At 33.8% G+C, this 22500-nt stretch overlaps 1 protein-coding gene across 25 annotated transcripts in view; it reads left to right on the forward strand.

Annotated features, from left to right (window-relative positions):
* Positions 1 to 22500, forward strand: part of LOC106875082 (serine/threonine-protein kinase BRSK2) — a 316142-nt gene that overhangs the window by 228758 nt on the left and 64884 nt on the right. For all 25 annotated transcript variants that reach the window (XM_089360385.1, XM_089360366.1, XM_089360373.1 and 22 more), the window contains 2 exons: positions 17125 to 17176; positions 21339 to 21451. In XM_089360385.1, the coding sequence (XP_089216511.1) occupies positions 17125 to 17176; positions 21339 to 21451 (165 nt within the window). The remainder of the gene's footprint in view (positions 1 to 17124; positions 17177 to 21338; positions 21452 to 22500) is intronic.

Consider the following 22500-nt stretch of genomic DNA (forward strand, 5'->3'; position numbering starts at 1 on the left):
CTTTGGGTATTCATTCTCATAAATTATATAGCAAATTGTGTTACATAACATCTCTCTCTACATTTAAAAGGTGTTGGATTCATATTCATGTAGTTTTTTACATTTCCTACTTATCCATTTCATCTGATTCATAGTAATAGCTGGATGCATTGTTGAAAAATCTTCTCATTAGAAGATTAATTAGAAAATTGAATGAATTCATTTTTTAACTAAATTTCTATTTAAATTTTATTCAGAGTGGTTCAATTACACTTTGTAACAATTTTTTTTTTTTTGTCTTTGGTCAATAAGTATTATTTCCTACTTGCTTCTATCTAGGAATCAAAGGAAATGACTACTATTCCCTTCAAACTTTGCTTCTGTAACCTGGACATCAATGTTTTGAAACTGACCTATTTTCCATTACATTTCAGACAGATTCAGCACTGAGTTGCTGAAGCAGAAATATTGTTATAGCAAATATTCTGCTCAATACCACAGATTTGCTTGTCAGTCGCTTGACCATAACTACTTGAGCATGGCCCTTAACTACTGACAATATATACATCATTGATCATGAGCAGAAGTAGTGGGGGAGCATCATAGCATTATGATGAGAAGGATTTTTGGGGGTTTGAGCAAAAGCAAAGTTTGAAGGAAATATTAACCATTTTTCATACTTTCTAGAGGTAAGCAAATAAAAAATAACAGTTCCTATTTAAGGACAAAAATTGTGTTACACAGTGTAATTTGTGGGTATATTGTAATATTGCATTTAATTATTTTTTACATATTGAGAATTTTGAAGGTTATCAAAGTTAAAGGAAACATCTAGAACATTTCAATTTTGAGTTGGGTTCCAAGTGTATTTGTGAACCCTAAGGTTTTAAAGAAATTATGGAAAGTATCACAGAATCTATCAGTAACTTGTTGATTAAAGTTACATAATAATGATAGATCATCATCATAATATAAATTTCCAGATGTTTGAGAATCTCATATGCAAGCCTTTTAGAATATATAAACCAAGAATATCACTGACTTCTGCTAAATCTTTTGAACCCATACACATGTGTATTTCATTGCAGGCTTCTGCAATGATTCTGGATGAGGATTGATGTAGACCAGAATGGGACCCCCTTTTAATCATTCCTTATATGAGGCCTCTCTGATGGTGATGGCACAGTGGGGTGGACTAAAAATACTCAGTAAGATTGTAGGTGATAGGAAAGATAGAAAACATACCAAACTGGGAGGTACTGCTTGTAAACCATGAATTCTACAAGCTGCATTGTGGCTGCCCATTGATGACTGAAAGCAGTGGTTCCAAACAAGAAGTGATACATGGTGAAGGGCTCTCTTTATCTTGCATTGCATGAAACAGCCCCTCTGGTGTCAATAACATGAAGTGGTTGATGCTGGGAGTGACAGCAGCCAGCCATGAAGGACATGTCATGGATGGCGATTATGAGTGCAACATAGACTCTGCATGCCTTATTGCTAGGAGGCAGTAGTAACCTTGAATGAGAACCATTAATGCAAGGTGTAGGGAGCATTTTATTTCGTTATTGCCCACAGGGGGCTAAACATAGAGGAGACAAACAAGGACAGACAAAGGGATTAAGTTTATTACATCAACCCCAGTGCATAACTGGTACTTATTTAATCGACCCTGAAAGGATAAAAGGCAAAGTCGACCTTGGCAGAGTTTGAACTCAGAATGTAAAGGCAGATGAAATACTGCTAAGCATTTCACCTGGCGTGCTAATGATCTGCCAGCTCGCCACCCTGTAGGGAAGTTTTAGTCTTCCTTAATGCTAAAAATGGCACTGTAAAAGACACCTCATCTGCACTGTAGAATATGCACAACACACCAGCATTGACTTGTTTTCTATTGCAGTGTGTTCAAGATATAAACCATAGCAAGGCATTTAACTCGTGCCAACATCGAGGGAAAGATGTAAAATGGTTATGACATATGTGATATGCATACACACGTGAACACATGCACACGAACCTACCCACCAGCACACACACACACACACACACACACACACAAACACACACACACACATGCACTCACACACCACATACCACACACAGGTAGAACATTTAGCAGTGAAACAATGCCTCAATAATGTACTGATTTAACCCATGCTAGCATAGAAGAATGGACATAAAAATGAAAAAAAAAAAAAATGAAGTGAAGTAAAAGGCAAGAGTAAATCTTGGATGTATCTGTGTAAAAGAAATAAAATGTTGTTTATCAAAGTATAGCCTTCCTAAATATCTACATGTTTCTACAACTACTCACTTCTTAGCCAATGTCAGAAGAGGTAGATTCCTATAAAGCCTTAGTATAATTAGCTGTCAATCATTAGGAATTTAATACAAAATGATTGGGACATATGAAGGGAATGAAGCAAAAGTGTTTTGTACTACCAAAACAATCTTCGGTCTTACAGAAATGGTGAAAATATGTCTGTAATAAAACTGGAAAGACTCTAGTGAGAAAGCTATTGAGTAATTTCTGTATATTTGTGCATATATGCATGTGATTGTGTTTAGGTGTGAAGATACATATGTATGTGTATGTGTATACAAACACACACACACACACACGCACACACACACACACACACACACACACACACACACACACACACACACGACTTCGAAGATTCGCTGGCCAAAACTTCAAAGTCTCTGTCAACAACATTCTTATATAAGAATAAGGTATATATATATGTATATATATATATATATATATATATATATATATATATATATATATATATATATACACGTATGTATGTGTGTGTGTATATATATATATATATATATATATATATATATATATATGCATGTATATATATGTGTATGTATATATATATATATATATATATATATATATACACATACATATATATGTACGTTTGTATTAATGTGAATGTGTGTGTGTATACATACATACAGACATACACACACACACACATACACATCAACACATACCCATATATATAAATAGAAAACAAGAATCTGATATTAATATACTTATATTATAATTTGACAGTTCTAGTTCAAAGCATTATTTGAATCAATTTCTAAATATGTAGCAAATGACATCTCCCATCTAAAAAAAAAAAAAACCTCCATGAAACCCCCACCAAAAAAGTACGGAATACTATTAAATAACTATTAATTAAAGCATTAATTAAAGCAAATGATGATATAACATGAAATGAATGCATACAAATAGAGAAGGAAAAGAAAGGGGAATTTGACATGAATGTAACAAAAGACATACAAGTTTGAAGTCTAACCAGTAACAATACACTCGACCTACAGGTATGAACTTATAACAGAAAACAGCAATCCAAAACTTACTTTATACATTAATTAAACTGATTATTTATAGTCGCTTGATTAATGGTATTTTAAAAGGATAAACATGAATTTTTGTTCAGCTTACTAAGAATTATTTTAAAATCTGTTTTAAAGTTTATTGTGAAATATAGTAATTAATCTAATTTTAAAATTAATTTGTGTATGCATTATTCTGTTTTCTCTGTAGATTTACTAGGATAATTTTGTGCGATTTATTTTTAATTTTATTTCTATTGATTATAGATTTTATTTGTACAACAAAGACACAAATAACATTTCTTAATAAAGTTTAAAAATCTGATTGTAGGAAATTATAAAACAAAACAATTTCAAAACAAAAAAAAAAAAAAAAAAAGACCCCAAACTTACATTTTCAAACATTAATTTAACATTATAAATAGATTTTTCTAAACAACCACGTTTATGACTGTTGGTAATAATTTAGTATTATATGCTTAATAGAATAGAACAATGTACTGCTCCAAATTTTATTGGCAAAGAAACTCCCCCAAAAAACCAAAAACAAACAAAAATGATATAGTTGTTTGTTTGTAATTGCTAACCAGTATTCTAGTACTAATTCAGGATGAAACTATTTTTTCAGTGTTCATATAATGTATTGTGATGAAATTGTTCTCAGTGGCACACATACACACATATCGAGTAAAAATTATTGTGATCTTCACATGCACATACACATATATGTAGTGACTACAAAAGAATGTTGCAAATCTAATATATCTAATAAATTCATTACTCTTAATGATAGAAAGATGAAACTAACAAATGTAGTGTGATCAAATATGGTTTTTGTTTTTGTTTTTTTTTTCCTGGCCTGTTCAATATCCCCTTACGTGAGTAATTTTATATGTCACAGTTACTGTGTTGAATCTTCGTCTGCAAAATATATAAGGAAAAGACTGTAGCTGTGCGTGTTAGTGTATGCATCTATGTATGCATATACATACACACATGTATATGTATATATATATGTGTGTGTGTGTGTGTGTGTGTGTGTGTGTATGTATTTATATATCTATGTATATATAAATATATTACATATATATATATATATATTATATATGTATATACATATATATATATATATATATATATATATATATATATAAAATAATATATACATATATATATATATATATATATAGCACACTTATAGACAAATCATGCATACACATATACATACATGCACACCAACATACATGGGCTTGCAGCATATCAAACCTCAAAATTCATTTCATCCTTCCCTCACTCATAATGAAAATATTAGATATTAGCCTTGCATAAATTCTTTTGTAAAGTTGTGTTATTATGTATGTGTGTTTGTGTGTCTAAGAGAAGCTGCACTCTCTCTCTCTCTCTATATATATATATATGTGTGAGCATAATGAAAATTGCACCTCAGTATCAAAGTGACCCAGTGACCCAAGTGATTGAAGCATTTTGCTAGGGAGCACCAGTGTTATATTTTTATTTATATTATCATTTTTATTTTTTATTTTTTTTTTTTAGTTCATTGAAATGTGACAAATTTTTTATTGGTTGAAATGAAAAGAAAAAAAAAATGTCAAGGTGTAAGAAATGGAATCACCAAATTCTATAGTCATAATTACATGGAGAAGAACACTAAAAATCATTTTTATAGAAACAGAACATTGTTTAATGTGACGCACATGCATGATTATTTCTTCACACTGCATTCTTCTCTGTGTCACATGCAATATAATTGGTGTAAAAAAAGAAAAAAAAAAGAAAAAAAAACAAATGTCCCTTCAGCAATTATAGAACTGAGTAGCTAGCTATAATTTTTGCCTTTGTTGATCGATTACTTATTGAAATTATATAATGTTTCTTTTTTGTAGCTATTTGGTATTCAAGCAAGCTATAGATATTTTTAGTCAACAATAATGCTTTTTTTCTGTTAAATATTTCCTTCCTGATATCTGAAAGTAAAGTAATCTTCATGACCTTTATAATTCTTGTTTTATAAACTAGGCACTTTTTTTTTTTTTTTTGGTAATTATTACTGATTTTCATTTAAGTTAGTAACATAATTTATATTGTTTGTTTCAAAAATACAATTCATTTTGTTTCAATTTTTGAAAAGAAAAAGAGTAAAATCTTTTAATTTCTTTTAAAATTTATTTTAAAATAAATCTCTGATATATTTTTTTAATATTGAAAAATGAAACTGAACGTACCAATCTAAGCAATTTATACATCCAGTTGGCTTAATCTTATTGCTTTGTATTTAACTTGGTCTATGCTAATGAATTATGCTAATGAAAACACAAAAACTGGATTTAATAGTTGACATTTACAAATGTTAATTAATTAATATCAGTTACCAATTAACTTCTAATTACCAATTAAATCACAACTGTTCAATAAAGAATATTTCATATCCATATTCTTCAACTTTTGCAATGTAGTTCACACTTTAACTCTGTTTAAAATAGGTTTCCTCTTTATGTAGAGCATTTGTTCATTTCAGCATTTACATCTACCGGATTAATTATTTGTGTCATAATATTTATTAAAAATATTACAGGAAGTATTTTCTCTGACATGTCCATCTGCTGTGTACAATAAACTAGTAATATGTTTCATCAATTCTTAATTGTTATAATTTATTTTACAGTTATATTTATCAAATTTAAATGCTGATTTAAATATTTAAGTGTACACTGTAGCTTCAAATGTTTAATATCACAATTTGATTATTTAATTAGTACATAAAATTGATTTATATACATTTATATACATTTATATATAAACATATATATGTCTGTGCACACGTTTGAATGTAGTGTATGCCAGAAGACTTGCAAATCCAATATGGGTTCAAATTCCGCCGAGGTTGACTTTGCCTTTCATCCTTTCAGGGTCAATAAATTAAGTACCAGATGCATACTGGGGTCGATCTTATCGACTGGCTTCTTCCCCAAAGATTTTGGGCTTTGTGCCTAGAGTAGAAAAGGATATAAATGTTGATTGGTTAGTTGATTTCTTCAGTCACACTTTACATCATATAAATAGATGGGGTGAGAGAGTAAAAGAGATATACAGAGAGTTAACCTTAAGAGGTACAGGATGAGTGCACATTCTAGGCTTGGTGACAGGCAATAAGTAAACATTGCTACACACAGATACAGGGGAGAGAAAAGGAATCATAAAGACAGAGGAGGAGGAGTAAATGACAGAGTAATTGTAGGAAGAATTACACAAATGAGGAATTTGTTTTGTTTGATGCTATTTTAAGGTAATAAATATTTTTCTTTTAAAACTTAGTATTCAGTCCATTCTTTTTTATAAGTACCAAAGTAAAAGCTAAATTATAATTATTGCATGTATGTCATATTTTCTCATATTACCCATGGTGGCAAAAGCTATACTTCCAAAATTACCTGTTATTTGGCGGGTAACATGCTAGTATATACATAAGCATGAATATGATTAAATTTATTCCAAACATGACAAGCAGTTAGTCTTTAGACTTAGAATTCAAACAGAAACATTTATCATAATAAGCATTTTTTATAAGTTTTTAACATGATTCAAAGATTTGAAATATTGTTAGTATTCTGTTTGAAAGCGAGCAAGTAGATATAATATCACATGTAAATCTCACAAGCATTAAATATACATCTTAAATACCACAGAAATTTCAGGAATAAATCTATTGTTATGTGTTTAGATTGTAAGATTTTTATGATGATCTAAGCAAAAATATAGTGAATCGTTCTTTGCTGTTGTATGGAGACAATGCAGCAGTGCATTGTTTGTTTTTGGGTTTTTTTTTTTGATTTCTTTTATTTTCATTAAATTTAAAATGAATTCTTTTAAAGAAATTGGAAGGTAGTTGAGTGTGTTGATATGTATATTGTAATAATTACTCATCAAAATTGACATGTTAGTCATCCTTTGGTTTTAATTCTTCATTCTTTTGGGATCTATTAGTGGTGGCAATGGTTCATTCCTTAGAAACATGATATCCTTAGAAACATGACAAGTTGGAAACATCCTTTCAAACTGTTTAAGGTGCATACACTTATGACAAAATCTAATGCCCTACATTAACATTCTAACCATTGGACCGCCATCAAATAAATGCTCTCTGGAAGCTTAACTATGAAAGATATATATTTAGCTTTTCTTGTTTCAAGCTGGAACATTTTATTCTTTGCAGTGAAGGTAACTGATATAGATATACATGAGTCGTTTTGTTCCAACACCTTTTTCACAACAACTGCTGACTGGTGTGTTGAAACAGATATTGTTGTATTTTGGGATGGTCATTTTTCTTCTGTCTTTTGCCAAATAAACACACACACTATGTATTCATTCTTCACTTGTTTATTGCTGTTCTTATTTTATTATTTTAACTCATGTCCATTGTCCGGAAATCTTTCATCACACATCTGTGACCTCCTCCCTGAGAATGGAATAAGCAGAGCAAGAGCACACACAAAGACAGAAAGTGTCACTGAGGAGGTCACAGATGTGTGACGAAAGATTTCAGGACAATGTACATGAGTTAGAATAAGAACAGTAATAAATGAGTGAAGAACGAACATATAGTGCATGAGTTTATTTGACCAAAAAAGAAAAAAAAAAATGACCATCTCAAAATACAACATATGTACACACACACACACACACACACACATCATTGTTTGGGTTCTAATTAAGGAATAGATTACAGAAAGCTTGGAGAGACAAAAAATATATAGTTTCCATTTTTTTTTTTTTTGTAAATTCAAATGTTATTTAAATTAATTTTCTCCAATTAGAATTTGGAAACTTAAAAAAACAACACAAAACTTCAAAAAACAAAATTGGTATTTGAATAATCTCTATGCTGTGAAACTGTTTATTATATTTCTATGTGTACACTAACATTACCAGTGAATTAAAGTGACACAGGATAATCTTTAAAAACTAATCAGTTTTAAATACCTTGATAGCCAGCATTATTTTTAAATAATATAAAACATGATACATATGTATCATTGTTGCATTCCTTATTCTTGTTAATTGTTATTTTAGATGAATTTAGCATGGATTAAAATAATCTCTTTGTAATGTTCACATGTTTTTTTTTGTCTTTCCTTTTTTTTTTTTTACTGTTTTTTTTTGCTCATGAATTTCAAATCTCAAATCCAGGTATTGTTAGGATTTTTTGTTTTGCTTTAGTTAAAAATTTCCATGATTTAAAACCCATCTTGTTACGAACAGACATATTCATCATCATCATCATCATCATCGTTTAACGTCCGCTTTCCATGCTAGCATGGGTTGGACGATTTGACTGAGGACTGGTGAAACCGGATGGCAACACCAGGCTCCAATCTAATTTGGCAGAGTTTCTACAGCTGGATGCCCTTCCTAATGCCAACCACTCAGAGAGTGTAGTGGGTGCTTTTACGTGTCACCCGCACGAAAACGGTGGTGAGCTGGCATGCCAGACGAAATGCTTAGTGGTATTTCGCCCGTCACTACTTTTCGAGTTCAAATTCCGCCGAGGTTGACTTTGCCTTTCATCCTTTCGGGGTCGATAAATTAAGTACCAATGAAACACTGGGGTCGATGTAATCGACTAGTCCCCTCCCTACAAATTTCAGGCCTTGTGCCTATAGGAGAAAGGATTATTATTACATATCAAATGTGTTGGTTTGGCAGAATCATTAAAGCATCGGACAAAATGCCCTACGGTATTTGTTACAGCTCTTAGTGTTCTGAGTTTAAATTCCACCAAGATCAACTTTGTCTTTCATTCTTTTGGAATCAATAAAATAAAGTACATCCATTCAAGTACTAGCCACTTCAAGGTCCAATCCTTGTTGTGGTTTTGTGACTTGTGTGCTTCATTGACCCTGAGAGCTATGCCAACAGCATACAGACCTCTGATAGGGTCTCCCATGTTTGACTGGTTAAAGGACAGAGGCTAGACTAATATGGACTACCTCTTCCCAAGTGTAAAAATGAGTTTGCATAGGGCGAACACACTTGCCTAAGAAAAAGTAAAGTCATACAAGCGTTGATGACCCTTTAAACCCAACAAGACCTGGTGCAGGAAGGCCTTCCCTCAGGGTAACATGTGATGCAGTGTAGAAAGATCTGAAAGGCAGGGCTGAAAAAAGCTAAGGTCCAACTGGAGAGAGGCAGATAAGACAGTTCAGAGTCAAAAACAGTGGAGAAAAGTTGTCGAAGGCCCATATTTCATAGGAAGTGAAAGACTTAGCGTACATTCATGTATTGGTGTCAAGGGTCTCATCTAGTCCCATCCAACTAAAATTCCAGGCCTTGTGCCTATGTTAGAATCAATTATCATTACATATCAATATCATATCCCTATTTTGAAATGATTAATCTCTGTGTTTTTGTTTTTTAAATTCTAATATAAAAAGGAGTAAAATTCCCCTCAGTCATAAATGGCCATGGGATTACACCTAGAAAGTTCCCCCTCTTAGGCACAAGTCCAGGCAAGGTTGATTGTGGAAGACCAGCAGTTGCCCATGCAAACCAATCTTCCCTCTCCACACCACCAGTGTTATCCAAGGGAAAGGCAAAGGGGTCGATACAGCTTGGCACCTGTGACACAGCTGAGTGAACTGGAGCAACGTGAAATAAAGTGTCTTGCTCAAGAACACAACACACAACCCAGTCCAGGAATCAAACTCACAACTTCATGTTCGTAAGCTTGATGCTCTAACCACTGAGCCATGCACCTTCACTATTCTAATATATGGACCTTTTAATTCTTCCTGAACCTACTATACCTTCAGCAAACCCTACACATCATCGCCATTTTATAATAGCATTTTTAAATCATGTAAAACACAATTTGAATATCCCACATATAACAAAACAGCTTAAAAGTATTTTGCTGTAATTAGTTTTACTTCCAGCATTGGTTGATATTTGTTTAAAGCTTGTATGAAAATGGGATGATGTTTGAGAAACAACTAAGGTTTTGTTCTTGCAACTAGTTAAAGAATATTAGTGCTGTTATTGTACGGTCATGAAATTCTGTAATATATTCTACTCCTACTAATTCTATAACAATTAATGTAAACTTATTTTTGTTTTAAATCCAAGCCACTTTGTAGGGATTAGCCAGTTTGGTTTGCATAAGAAACTAAAAGAAGGGTGCTGTTTCAGATACAGTTTCTTCAATAGAGTGGTCAAGTAATAACTGGTAGAAGTGAATTCTTATTTGACTAGTCTTGTGAAGGACTTGTGTCCAAAGTAGCAAGCTTTTAATCCTTTTGACACCAGCCCACCTGAAACTACCTTTGGCTCTATGATTCAAACTCCTTGTTTCCCTGTTTTAAAATGATTACAGTTAAAACCTTCCATTAGAATTTCATGATATTTTATGTTCCAAACTAGCTTAACCCTTTTGATACCAACCCAGCTGAAACCAGCTCAGGCTCTGTAGTACAAATGTCTTGTTCTCAAAAGTTCTGAATTAAAATCTTCCACTAAACCTCAGTCACAATTTATGTTCCTAACACTAGATTAATGATAACTAAGTTATTTTACTACATTCTTTGTTACATTTAAAATTAATTGAAAGAAACACAGAGCGTCTCAACAGAAATACGGTAACAAAAGGGTTAAAAATGACAAAGTTATTTTCATAAATTCGTTATTATTTTCTATATTAATTGAAACAATGACTGTATATCAACAACAAAATGATAAAAAAAATGGCTAAATTTATCACAGCTTTTTAAAAGTAACTACTTACAGCCACCAAATTTATTAGTGTCTGCAAACTATCTTGGATTTTATTATGATTATTGCTAACAAAGATCCTTATCAGTTTCCTCAGCTTTCAGATTTTTATATTTCATGTAATAAGAATATCATTTTTTTTTTGTTTTCTAGAAAACATTGGGTCATTTAATATCTTACTTGACTTTATCATGTTTATTCCTAGCCTTTTCCATTTTAAAATGTTTCTATATTTTATACGTCTCTAAGATTCAGAAGATTTAAATATGAATTACTTTTCTGTACTTTCTACACATGTTATAGTTGTTGTGGTTGTATTTAAATGATAGTGTTTGCATTCTTCCTTTTGCTATTCTCTCTCTCTCTCTCTCTCCGTTTCCATCTTTCACACAGATCCATTTATAATTACTCTCTCCCTCTCTCTTTCTCTTTCTTGCTCTCTTTCTCCTTTGCTCTCCCCTCTTGTTTGTTTTCCTTTATTCATTTTGTCTCTTTAATTTTCACTAGATTATACAGCTAAATTAGGGAAAAGAGTTTATATATATATATATATATATATATACATATATATATACTTGTATATGTGTCATCATCATCATCATCATTTAATACCCATTGTCCATGCTGGCATGGGTTGGACGGTTTGACCAGAGCTGGCAAGGTGGTGAGGCTGCACCAGATTCCAGTCTGATTTGGCATGGCTTTCTATGACTGGATGCCCTTCCTAATACCAGCCACTTTACAGAGTGTGCTGGGTGCTTTTACATGGCACCACACAGGCACTTTTACGTGATGCCACATGATATATATATATATATATATATATATATACACACACACATACATTACATATATTATATATATATATATATATATATATATATATATATATATATATATATATATATATATATATATATACAATTAAACCTTGGGAGAGGCATTATGCCGGTAATAAACACACGCACTGGTTCAGTCCTTTATTAATTTATATAGTTTTTTGTTAAATTATTTCATTGCACTCTTGCAATCTCTTCAGTAACTTGTCTCTCCACTTCCAAGTTACTGAAGAGATTGCAAGAGTGCAATGAAATAATTTAACAAAAAACTATATAAATTAATAAAGGACTGAACCAGTGCGTGTGTTTATTACCGGCATAATGCCTCTCCCAAGGTTTAATTGTATTTCTTTCAACACACATATCCACATCAAGAATCTTGCACACGAAATACACATACGAAATATATATATATATATATATATATATATATATATATATATATATATATATATATAAAACTAATAGAAAAATGGAGAAAAAAAGACAAGTAAAAATCAACCAGAACGTGAGAACATGGTACATACAAAGTATTATAAGATGCTCAGAGAATGAAAGAAAGAGTTGTTGTTTTATGTTTAAAGCAAAGCTCTTCTTCGGAAACAGGAGATATAGGAAAATCCTAAAGAAAAGGTAGAAGAAGGAAAAGAATTGCCAACAGTCCATGTGTAGTTACACACACATATATATATGTGTGTGTGTGTGTGTGTGTATGTGGAGGCACATGGTCTTGTGGTTAGTGTATTGTATTCATGATTATATTATTGTGGTTTCAATTCCTGGACCAAGCTATGCATTGTGTTCTTGGGCAAAGCCCTTCATTTCACCCGGATCCAGTCCACTCAGCTGGCAAAAATGAGTCATCTTGTGACAGACCAAGTGTTCCTGTCCAGGGAGGGAGAAAATGTAAAGACCACAGAACCTGTGCATCTGGCCTTAAGAATCTAAGCCTTGAGAATGACCTTTGATATATACATATATATATATATATATATATGTGTGTGTGTGTGTGTTGTGATATATATTTTACTCTTGGAGATTATTATGGAGGATAGAAAATAGTGATGATGATGATGATGATGATGATGACAATAATAATAGTCCTTTCTGATAAAGGCAGAGGGTCTGAAATCTTGGGGGAGGGGACTAGTTGATTAAATTGACCTCAGTGTTTCACTGGTACTTAATTTTTCCGCCCCAAAAAGATGAAAGGCAAAGTTGACCTCAGCGGAATTTGAACTCAGAACATGAAGACAGGTGAAATACGGATAAGCATTTTGCCCAGTGTGCTAAAAATTCTGTCAGCTTGCTGCCTTTTGAATAATAATAATAATAATAATAATAATAATAATAATAATAATAATAATAATCGTTTCTACTTTAGGCATAAGGGCTGAAATTTGTGGAAGGGGCTAGTCGATTACATCGGACCCCAGTACTTCACTGGTATTTATTTCATCGACACTGAAAGGGTGAAAGGCAAAGTCAACCTCGGCAGAATTTGAACTCAGAACATAAGGACGGATCAAATGCCGCTAAGCATTTTGCCCAGCATGCTAACGATTCTGCCAGCTCGCCACCTTAATAATAATAATATTAATAATAATAATAATAATAATAATAATAAGGTCAAGCAAATGGAAGCAAATGGAAGTCTCCAGGAAAGGATAAAATTCCTAACTTCTGGTTGAATGCCTTCCCAGAAAGCCATGAACTGCTAACAAAACTTTACAACGATGTTTTGCAAAATCCTAGTTTGATGCCCTCTTGGCTAGTTAATGGTTTAACATTCCTGCTTCCAAAAAATGAGGAAACAAACGAACCAAAAAATTATCGCCCCATAACCTGCTTAACAACAATGTATAAGACGCTAACATCTGTCCTAACCGAGTACACCTATAGTTTTTTAATAGAAAGTAGCATATTCCCTAATGAGCAAAAGGGATGTAAACGTGGATCTTATGGTTGTAAAGATCAGCTACTCATCAATAAGATGATCTTAGAAGATTGTCACAAGCGACACAAAAACTTGTCAATAGCCTGGATAGACTATAAAAAGGCCTTTGATAGCCTACCACATAGCTGGATTAGGAAATGTCTGGAAATGTATAAAATAGCTCCTACTCTGCGAAACTTTTTATCTGTAAGTATGAGATCATGGAGAACCACACTGATGTTGAACAATGACAATGAATCTCTAAATGCTGGAGATGTAAGAATTTCATGTGGCATTTTCCAGGGTGACTCACTATCACCACTCCTCTTCTGTCTAGCCCTAATACCGCTCTCAAAATTGCTCAATGATGCACAGTATGGTTATAAAATATTTGATAAAAATATAAATCATCTCATTTACATGGATGATTTAAAGCTCTTTGCAAAAAATGACCAACAACTCAAAGGCCTACTAGCGATTGTTAAACAATTCAGTGATGACATCAGGATGCAATTTGGCCTTGATAAATGTGCAAAAGCTATCTTTATCAAAGGAAAAATGACAAATACATCTAATGTGAACCTTGACCAGCAAAATGTCATAAAAGAGTTAGAACCAGCGGAGAGCTACAAATACCTAGGGGTAATTGAAGGGGACAATATCAAGCACTCAGTGATGAGGGAAAGGATCAGAAGAGAATGTTATCGCAGGGTGAGAGCAATACTGAAGACAGAGCTGAACGCGAGAAACAGGATCGAAGCGATCAATGCTCTAGCCATACCAGTCGTGACTTACAGTTTCAACATCGTTAACTGGTCAATTACTGAAATATGTAATGTTGACAGAAAAATACGAAAACTGTTGACAATGCATAGAATGCACCACCCTAAGGCAGATATAGAACGTCTTTATCTGCCAAGAAAAGAGGGAGGTCGAGGACTACTACAGCTGGCATTATCAATGAAGGTAGCCACAATTGGCCTAGACACCTATATGAAAAACTCTGAGGACTGGATGCTAAAACTTGTCTTAAAATATGAAAGCAAGAAAGCATCTTACTCAGTAACAAAACAGGCAAAGGAATATCTAAGTGAATTCCAATTGCAACAAATTCAAGAATTAGACGAACTAGAAACACCTACAGAAAAAGCTAAGCGCTTGAAAACCCGTGCTAAAATTGCTGCCTTAGCTATTATGACTGAAAAATGGCATGGAAAACCTCTCAATGGCAAATACCCAAAGAGAGCGAATAATGCAGATATTGACAAAGCCCTTACCCACCAATGGTTAATGGCCTCTGGCTTGAAATCAGAAACAGAGGGGTTTATCATAGCAGCCCAAGATCAATGCCTACCTACAAAGAACTACCAGGCCAACATATTAAAGAACGGCAGCTCCCCATTATGTCGTATATGCCAACAACAAAATGAGACCATCGATCATGTTGTCTCCATGTGCAGTCTGCTTGCGCCTACAGAGTATCTCAACAGGCATGATAGAGCTGCACAATATATTCACTGGGTAATATGCAAAAACCTGGACTTGCCCCATGATAAAAACTGGTGGGAACACAAACCACCCCCAGTACTTGAAAATGATCACATTGCACTCCTCTGGAACTTCACCATTCAAACTGACAGAAAGATAGACGCAAATAGGCCAGACATCATACTGAAAGACTTCAGACAAAAATCATGCCTCCTCATTGATATGACTGTCCCAATTGATATAAACGTATCTGTCAAGACCTACCAAAAACTGAGCAAATATAAAGATCTTGAAATAGAAATTAGCAAAATGTGGAATCTGAAAACGAAAACAATACCTATTGTCATAGGTGCCCTGGGAATGACAGCGAAACGGGCTGATTACTACCTAGCTCAGATACCAGGAAACCCCAAAATGGCTGAAGTCCAAAAGATAGTGCTCATGGGAACTGCCCATATCCTACGTAAAATACTGTCTATGTGATCTCAAATTTTAAAGCAAACATAATTTTCTTATGGTTTCTTAAACATTCACTTGAACAAAACTGTACAAATCCAAATATATGGTACCCTAGGCATAACACCTACATGAACTTCTAACTTGTTGTCTCTTGAGGTCTCTGGGTGAGACTTGGATCCAACTTGTACAAATGCAAAACAAAAGTCAAACATAAAATAATAATAATAATAATGATAATAATAATCATCATCATCATCATCATCGTTTAACGTCCGCTTTCCATGCTAGCATGGGTTGGACGATAATAGTAATAATAATAATATAATGGGGATCCTTTTGAACATTAGCTTATAGTTTACTTTGATCAGCTTGTAAACGACGTATACTTATGACTGAAACCTATGAAGAAAAATGATGTGAGTTTATTTGAAATTCCATGTCAAAAATTTATATTTATTTTATGTAACTTGTGAAAAAAAAAAAAAAGTTGTATCTATTGAAGTATAGAATATTGATTATATATGAATTTTTAACTAAATGTTGTTGGAAAAAATATTCAACAAAAGAGTTTACTTTGATTATTTAAAAATAGCAGCAGAGTCTTTAGTAATAAAAGTAGTTTGTTGTATAGTTTTAGTAAAGAAAGAGTTTAGTTGTAGAACAGATTCAAGACTAATATTGTTGCTATAGTCATGCTCAACGTGTAAGGAGCTAATTGTTGTCAGTAACAGATGAGTATCATTCATTGAGTATATTCAGGTTCTTAGCAATGACTCAGTTATAGTTTTCAATCTGTTTTGAACATCAAAGCTGGTAACCAGAGGAGCCAATCGAGAAATATAAGTCTAAAATCTGAGAGTAAAAGAAAAATAGAAATTTAATTGCATGTTTGTTAGTTGGCAGTTATTAACTACTAATTGCAAATGTACCCTAAAAATAACGCTAATAAATCCTTCATAAGATGCAATTATAATTTTACTTTACGCTGAATATTACCGTATTATAATGATAATCTTTTCACTTCTAATGTTGTCAATTAGGAATTTAAAATGACATGTTAAATTTTTTTTTTTTTTTTTTTTTTTTTTCAATTTTCCACTTGATGAATATTATTATAATTAATATCATGTTGGAAGGAAGTCTGTGGATTGTTAAATAAATCTTCATACTGTGTCAATTCTAAGCAGACATTTCATTTGATACAAAGGAATGTAATTATAAATGTCATTTATCAATACGAAATGAAAGTAAAAACGATTTCTGTTATATTTTCAGAGATGTTCAAGGTCAAATAGAATTAGAGTTGCCAGTAGCCCAAGTAGTCCAGGTAAGATGTATTTTCAACCAATTTGTTTATTCCAAAGTTATGTATTCGTTTGTGAACTACAGGATGGTCCAAAAGTCTTGTTACCCCCCCCCCCCCCCCCCCTACATATTGTTTATTATTGCCATTACTATCATTACTTTTTGTTTTAGTAATATAATATGTACCCCACCCCCATTATGCTATCGCTGTCTGGGAATACTTAAATGAAGTTTTTCAAAATAGATGGATAGGGCGAGGATTGCAACAACTTCCAGCCCCTGTCGAGTGGCCTCCCAGAAGTCCACATCTCATGTCTTGCGATAAAGCTCTGTGGGATATTATCAAGGAGAGAATTTCACATGAATGATATCAGAATACCCATCAGTTGAAGGACATTGTTTGGAGAGCCTTTGCAACAATCACCAAAGCACAGCTTCAAAAATTATCACACAGGACATGGCACCACATTATTTTGTGCCATGAAAATGATGGTGTTCATACAGACCTTCTGGATATGTGACAGCATCAATGAAAGTGAATAAATTAAATTCAGTTTGTGCTTTGGATTACTGCATTATTTGATTTTCTATTGTTCTTATTACATTTTGGTAGAGGGTAACAAGACTTTTGGAGCACCCTGCATTTGGAATACATGTTAAACTGTGAAGTAAAATCATTCCAATAACCATTTGTTAAATCATTGTATAAAAAGACAAAGAAAGCAATTTTTTTGTACTTGTTGGGGTTTGAAGGAAGGGGCAGTGCCTATGGCTTTTGCAGGCCCTTCATATGACTGGGGAGACTGATGCTGTTGTTGATGTTCTGTTTAACCTGTTGCATGTTGATATTTGCAAGAAATATATGAACAGGGATTTGAGAGGATGCAGTTGTATTGTTTCAGGTGAAATAATTCATGCTCAGGCATTAAAACTGAATCAGTGTTTGATTATTAATTCTCATTTCAAATCAAGTTGTAAATGGCTTACCTGTTTTATGAATCATCATTCTGTTAGATTGTCAGCTAAGTTCATTCAGAGGTTTTTCTTTTTGCTTTTTCTTGGCATTCCATTGTTATGTTTGAAAAGAGGTAGAATTTATTCAAATTTCAAAAACAACTAACATAACCTCCAAAAACCCCATAAAACCCTGCCATAAAAATGTTTTTCATATTAATTCAAATAATATTGTTAAAGAATTAAAATAAATATAAAACAATTAAAAGAAACAAATTTATCTCACGACTCAATATCTGTCTACATCACAGAACCTTTGTATGTCATTGTATGCTTGAAGACTAAGAAGAAAGACTTAAATTTCAATGCTTCGTCATTGATTAGTGATTGAAAAAGAAACAATATTTACTTAAGCAAATTGAGAATGCTGATCAAACACCAGTTTATTTTGAAATGTCACCAGCCAATGCTTAAATTGTATCTGTTTATACAGATGGCAATAGAAAACAGCATTGAAAGAGCAATGCATGTTTGTAATTGCTCACCATGGTAAACTGTCTGCTTATGTTATGCTGAGACATAAGACATCTCTAAAGGGATAAAAGATGCAAATTAAAAAGACTGGATTTTGCATAATATGGCTGAGCTGTGAATTCATTTAGTTTGGTATTGTGGTGCTGGTGCATTGCCAAAACTAAAATCAATGGTTATATTGAATCTTTTCATGCCCACCCCAAATCACCACCATCCTTCTAATGTCTACTTTTCCATGCTGGCATGGGTCAGACAGAATTTGTTTAGGCAAGCTTTTTATGGCTAGATGCCCTTCCTGTTGCTAAATCTCACCTATTTCCAACTATGTAAGTATTTCCCCCAGGCTGGACATATTTTCATGGAAGACTGGCAATGAGGGACTCCTTGTATGACAGCAATACTTGTTTATAACTATCGAAACAAAGACACACACACACACACACACACACACTATCTTTATTTCATTTCTGTCACCCAAATCCACTCACAACCCAGGGCTGTAGTAGAAGAAACTTGCCCAAGGTGTTGTGCAACAGGACTGAACTCAAGATCACATGGTTGGGAAACAACCTTCTTAACTACATAGCCACGTCCTGTGTCATTGCACCTCAACCTCAGCCAAGTCTTCATCACTCCTGAAGAAGGAATCCCTCCCTGGATTCCTTGCACTGCTCTCGGTCTCTGGCCAGTAATGGCCATGCATGCCCCTGGAAGTGGGTGAGATCATCTTGTCATCTTGTCCATTGTCTTGGTGTCCATTCTGTCACCCTGATTGTCCATCTGTTGTCCTTCAGTTGTACAAGGTGGACATTGTACAGATAAAGCAAGAAAACAGTGCCCAGCAGCACAATAATGTACTTGTCATTCCTAGTTTGTCAACTACAATTTTACTTACATTAAGCGACTGCTTTAATAAACACTTTAAACAAAGCCTGAAAGTGTTGTATTCTTAAAGGCATGGTTAATCATGACAACGACTTAACTACTTCAGACAAAACTAAAAAGCTTTAACTACAAGTTGTTTTGGTGACACTATTGATTCTCATACAATAGCTTAAACTTTCAAAACGATACAAAAACAAAACAATTTTATCGCAAATGCACTTAATAGATTGGAAGACAATGTTAGTATGGCTAGAAGAAATTGATGATAATGAAACAAATGTAAGTGAACAATTGGTGGAAAACGGTATTGAATCAGAGTCTGATATCAGTGGATAATGCAACAATATTGATTAAAATAAAAATCATAATTTGACAAGAACTTTTAATTGCTTTTATTTCTTATATGTAGTAAATAGCCAAGCCACATTTTATATAAGGACACATCTATTTTTCTTTCCTTTTATTAAAAAGCAATTACACATTATGCTAAGAGGCAAGGGGAAGGGCACATTGTATATGGGTTAACATGGTGTGTATGTATGTATTCACACACACACACGCGTCTCTATGTATGTATATTGTGGGTGTGAAGATGCTAGTGTAGGGGTAGAATGATAGATAAGCACAAAATTAGTGCTTGGACTGATTAAATTCTTAAATTCCAACTTCTTACTTGTGGTTAAATAGTTCAGCAGAACAGGAGTTGGCTGCAAGAAACACAAAGCTTGAGAAAGTAATAAAAACACAATGTTGGACATATGATGAGACAGCAGGAATATTTGGAGATTCCCATATGAAGATACTCACATAGTGAACTTTATGCTAGTTGATAATATTTTGCTTATATGCTTTGTGCAATATTGCCTCATTATGTACATCTCTTTGCATACTATCAACCATTCACCAAATTTTTGAAACAGCTGTAAAGAAAGAATTTGTGTCCTGTAATATATAACATGTCCTATAAATGAATTCCTACCATTTATAATTGTGTTTCCTTCTTTACACCCCCCCCCACACATTGTTAAAGTCTGTTGTTTAGCTTCAAGCATAGACATATGGCTTGTATAGATAATACAAAGTAGATGACACTTGCCAAGTCACTTGCCCAAGGTGCCACACAGTACCTGCAGTTAGGCATGACAGATCTATATGCATATGTATACATATTTTCATGTAGACTCTCTATCCATCTCTCTCTCTCTTTCTCTCTCTCTCTTTCTCTCTCTCTCTCTATCTCTCTCTCTCTTTCTCTCTCTCTCTCTTTCTCTCTCTCTCTCTTTCTCTCTCTCTCTCTCTTTCTCTCTCTCTCTCATTGTGTGCACACATTTTCACATATACACATTCACACATAAGTGCATACACATATGTGTACATACACAAACATGCACATGCACACACACTCACACATACACACGTATGCATGTGTATGATCACATGTGCATGTACACACTCAAACACACATGCAAGCACACACACACACACACACACGTGCATGACCACACTCACACATTTGCAAGCACACACACACACTTGTACATGCATGCACATAGACACATGCATGCACTCACACATACACACATGCAAGCTCACACATGCAAGCACACACACACATACACATGTGCATACACACGCACTCTCACACACACACACACACACAAACACCAACAATGCTGTATATTCCTGGATATTTTCTTCTCCCATATTTTTGTAAATAATTTTTCTGTATTTAATGTAATTAAATATAAATATATCTTAATCAAAGACAGACCTTTTCTCATAGACCTGCGACTTTCTGTATTTCTCCACAGACTTCCATTATTCCCTCCGTAGAAGATCTAGACCCAGATGTTTTGTCAACTATGAACTCTTTACAGTGCTTTAAAGATAAAGAAAAACTTGTACAGGAATTATTAAGCTCAAAGTAAGTAATACTCTCTCTTTTAATTGCTTCCTAGATGCCTTATATTAATTTGAGGAGGCGCAATGGCCCAGTGGTTAAGGCAGTGGACTCGCGGTCATAGGATCACGGTTTACATTGTTTTTTTTTTTGGCATGAAGGGATGTAACTCTAGGCATCAGTTTATTCCTCTATACACAAACCTAAACACACACACACACACATGTGCATACACACACACACACACACACACACATACATACATACATATATCTATTAAAGGTTGAAAGGTCATTTCTGACTCATATAGACATATAAAGCCAGTTTCTTGAATGTTGCAGTGTATATACTCCTCCCACTGGACAGAGTGCTGGTCCAGTGCAGGATCCCCCAAGTGGACTGGAGCAAAATTAAATGAAATGTTTTTGTTCAGGAATGCAACACATCACCCATTCCAAGAATTGAAACCACAATCTTTAACCATAAGCTTTGGTTAGCCTGAGGCTATAGAAGAAAACATTTTCCCAAGGTGCCACACTGTTGGACTGAACCCAAAGCCACATGCTTGGGAGGAAAGGAGTCTTTGTATATTTTACAAAACTAAGAACTTGAACTGAATATAAGTAATTTTAAGAGATTGAGGGGAGGGGGTGTAATTTTGTCACAAATCCATTTGGTTTTGAATAATCATTAATCTTTATTTGAAGGTAGTACGTATAAAGCTCTCAGAGTGGTTGGCACTAGGAAGAGCATCCAGCTGTAGAAACCTTGCCAGTCCTCTGTCAAACCGTCCGATCCATGCCATCATGGAAAGCAGACGTTAAATAATGAGAATGATGATGATGAATTTGTGTAGCCCAGAGGTTAGGGTGTTGTACTCATGATTGCTAGATTGTAGGTTTAATTCTTTAACCAGGCAGCATGTTGTGTTCTTGAGCAAAACACTCCGTGTCACTTTGCTCCAGTCCACTCAGCCATAAATATACCACCCTGTGACGGAATAATTGTCCGATCAAGGGAGATGTTAGCCTGCACACTTAGCCAGTGGGATGGCATCATTTGAAGGCTAGAGC

This window comes from Octopus bimaculoides, chromosome 11 (assembly GCF_046866305.1).
Source record: "Octopus bimaculoides isolate indiv1 chromosome 11, ASM4686630v1, whole genome shotgun sequence".
Lineage (NCBI taxonomy): Eukaryota > Metazoa > Mollusca > Cephalopoda > Octopoda > Octopodidae > Octopus > Octopus bimaculoides.